This window comes from Arachis ipaensis, chromosome B10 (assembly GCF_000816755.2).
Source record: "Arachis ipaensis cultivar K30076 chromosome B10, Araip1.1, whole genome shotgun sequence".
Classification (NCBI taxonomy): domain Eukaryota; kingdom Viridiplantae; phylum Streptophyta; class Magnoliopsida; order Fabales; family Fabaceae; genus Arachis; species Arachis ipaensis.
Window position 1 is genome coordinate 60,606,985 of NC_029794.2, and position 2,667 is coordinate 60,609,651.

Here is a 2,667-nt window from a genome sequence, read left to right on the forward strand (position 1 = left end):
CATATTTCGTATTTCAAATTTATAATAGTATTTTATATTCATGTACCATGTATAATATAATACTCTAACAAAAACGTGCAAATTTGACGGTAGCAAGTAGGTCGCCATGGTTGACTAGTAAAACTACACCTCTCTTTGAAGTGGAAACTTGGCTGCTATTATAATTTATAAGGGTCCAATACAGAGTCCCAAAAAACCAGTATTTGTTCATAGCAAACCTACAAAAATGGATACCCAAGTAGCGCCATTTTTCCTTCTCCTCCTCCTTCTCTTCACCATTTTGGTATCTGGTACTGAATCAGCATCGTGCCCGTTTAATCTCAACTACGTTGACACCTTATCATGGGACACATCAACATGCAGAGACCCAATCGACACACAACACTGCTGCCAAACCCTGTTGAGTCTTATCGGCATTGGACTCTCTCAGCACCTCAAACAAACCTCCCAGTTCCAACTCCAGGATAACAATACTTCCGCATCTTGCTTATCTGAATTCAGGTCAGGGACGAACTTTTTTATGAATATTAGAAATTATGTATGATTAGCTCGGTCATAAAAATAATTTTGTTGAGTTTGATGTTAATAACAAAATTATTAATTTTTTTGGGTGATCTCACTGTTTCAGATCCAAGCTTTCACCCTTGTTGCTGAACACATCTATGGTGTCCACATGCTTCCAGAACTCGGATTTCGTCTCGAATTCTTCGAGTTGTGCCGGGATTGAGAACATCCAAGATTGGAGGCAGAAGGTGGGGTTAATCTCCCCACTGGACACTTCTTGCAGTGGCGACATGAATGGCCAAACGCAGTGCAGCATTTGCACGGACGCGGGATTCAAGGTCACTGCAGACTTGAACCAAAAGGACCCAAATTCGACCAAATGCTTCTACTTCACAATCTTGTATGCTGCTGGTGTTGTTAACCAGTTTGGTCCAAGCAATTTGGGCACGGCTTCTTGCATTCTGGGCTTGCCGCTGTCCACGAAGAAAGGGTCGTGGAACAAGGAACAAGTTTTGAAATTGGTTTTTGGGATATTGGGTGCTCTTGGTGGTGTTATTCTCACTTCGGTTCTGATTGTTTTGTTTAGAAAGTGGGATAGGAGGAGGAGGGAGAACCTTTATCACAGGTCAATCGAAAACAGCGTTAGGAACAGCGTTTTGCCCAATGCGGGGGCGAAATGGTTTCATATTTCAGAGCTTGAACGAGCCACTAACAAGTTTTCACAGAGGAATATGATTGGTCAAGGTGGTGATGGGGTAGTGTACAAGGGGACTCTTTCAGACGGCACTTTGGTTGCGGTTAAAGAGATTCTGAACTTGGAAAGCAAAGGGGATGAGGAGTTTTGCTATGAGGTAGATATCATAAGCAAAATAAAGCATAGAAATCTTCTTGCTCTTCGGGGTTGTTGCGTCACGAGCGATAACTTGAAAGGTAAGAGGAGGTTTCTGGTTTATGATTATATGCCTAATGACAGCCTCAGTTACCAATTGTCCATTGCTGGTGCTAATAGGCTAACATGGCCACAAAGGAAGAGCATAATTCTTGATGTGGCTAAGGGGCTTGCTTATTTGCATTACGAAATCAAACCCCCGATTTATCACCGCGACATTAAAGCGACCAACATACTTCTTGATAGCAAGATGAAAGCAAAAGTGGCGGATTTTGGATTAGCAAAACAGGGCAGTGAAGGCCAGTCTCACCTCACAACAAGGGTGGCTGGCACATACGGTTATCTGGCGCCAGAGTACGCGCTATACGGCCAACTAACAGAGAAGAGTGATGTGTATAGTTTTGGAATTGTGATCTTAGAGATCATGAGTGGGAGGAAGGTACTAGACACGACGAATTCGATTTCAAACGTGGTCTTGATCACGGATTGGGCGTGGACGCTCGCGAAATCAGGTCGGACGGAGGAGATTCTTGATGAGTCAATAAGGGAAGAAGGGCCAGAGAAGATCATGGAAAGGTTTGTTCTTGTTGGGATTCTTTGTGGTCATGCAATGGTTGCGCTTAGGCCTACCATTGCTGAGGCAATGAAGATGTTGGAGGGTGATATTGACATTCCTGAGTTGCCAGACAGGCCGGTACCACTTGGTCATGAGTCGTTTCGATCTTCTCTTCTCTTTGGATTGCAAAGAAGCGGAAGGTCCATGCCATATCTCTCATCTTATGAAACAAATATGACTACGAGCACAATGTAGGGATAAGCACGTGGATTTACTACGTTTGACTTGGCCATTCCCTTGATTAAAATGATTGTGACATACGCTTAAGTTGATGACTCATAAGCAAGATTTAGAAAGAAATGTAGATTTAAGATTTACACTAAATTAAAATTGTGTAGCTTTAGGATAACAAATTTCAGTCCAAACATGATATGTGAAGACTCAAATTAGCCTTTAAAACAAGTGCCACAAATATGTTGATTTTTTTTTCTTTTCGATTTCTTATCCCCTTGTGTATATTTGTAATATGATTACATATTATACTAGTGTGCCTCCTGCGCTCCGGCTGGATTCTATGGTCATTCTAATTTGTTATGTTTATCTATATTTTGCTTACAAAATAACCAATATATATATATCCTTTGTTGTGGTTATCGTATTTAAATCTCCTTTATTAGATTGATATTTAATTTGATTACTAAAAAATCAATCTATAAAG

At 41.0% G+C, this 2,667-nt stretch overlaps 1 protein-coding gene across 1 annotated transcript; it reads left to right on the forward strand.

Annotated features, from left to right (window-relative positions):
• On the forward strand, positions 144–2,543 carry LOC107623694 (probable receptor-like protein kinase At1g11050). The gene is made up of 2 exons (XM_016326042.2): positions 144–501; positions 629–2,543. Exons 1-2 carry the CDS (start codon positions 227–229, stop codon positions 2,202–2,204), a joined length of 1,851 nt encoding a protein of 616 aa, XP_016181528.1. The 5' UTR covers positions 144–226; the 3' UTR covers positions 2,205–2,543.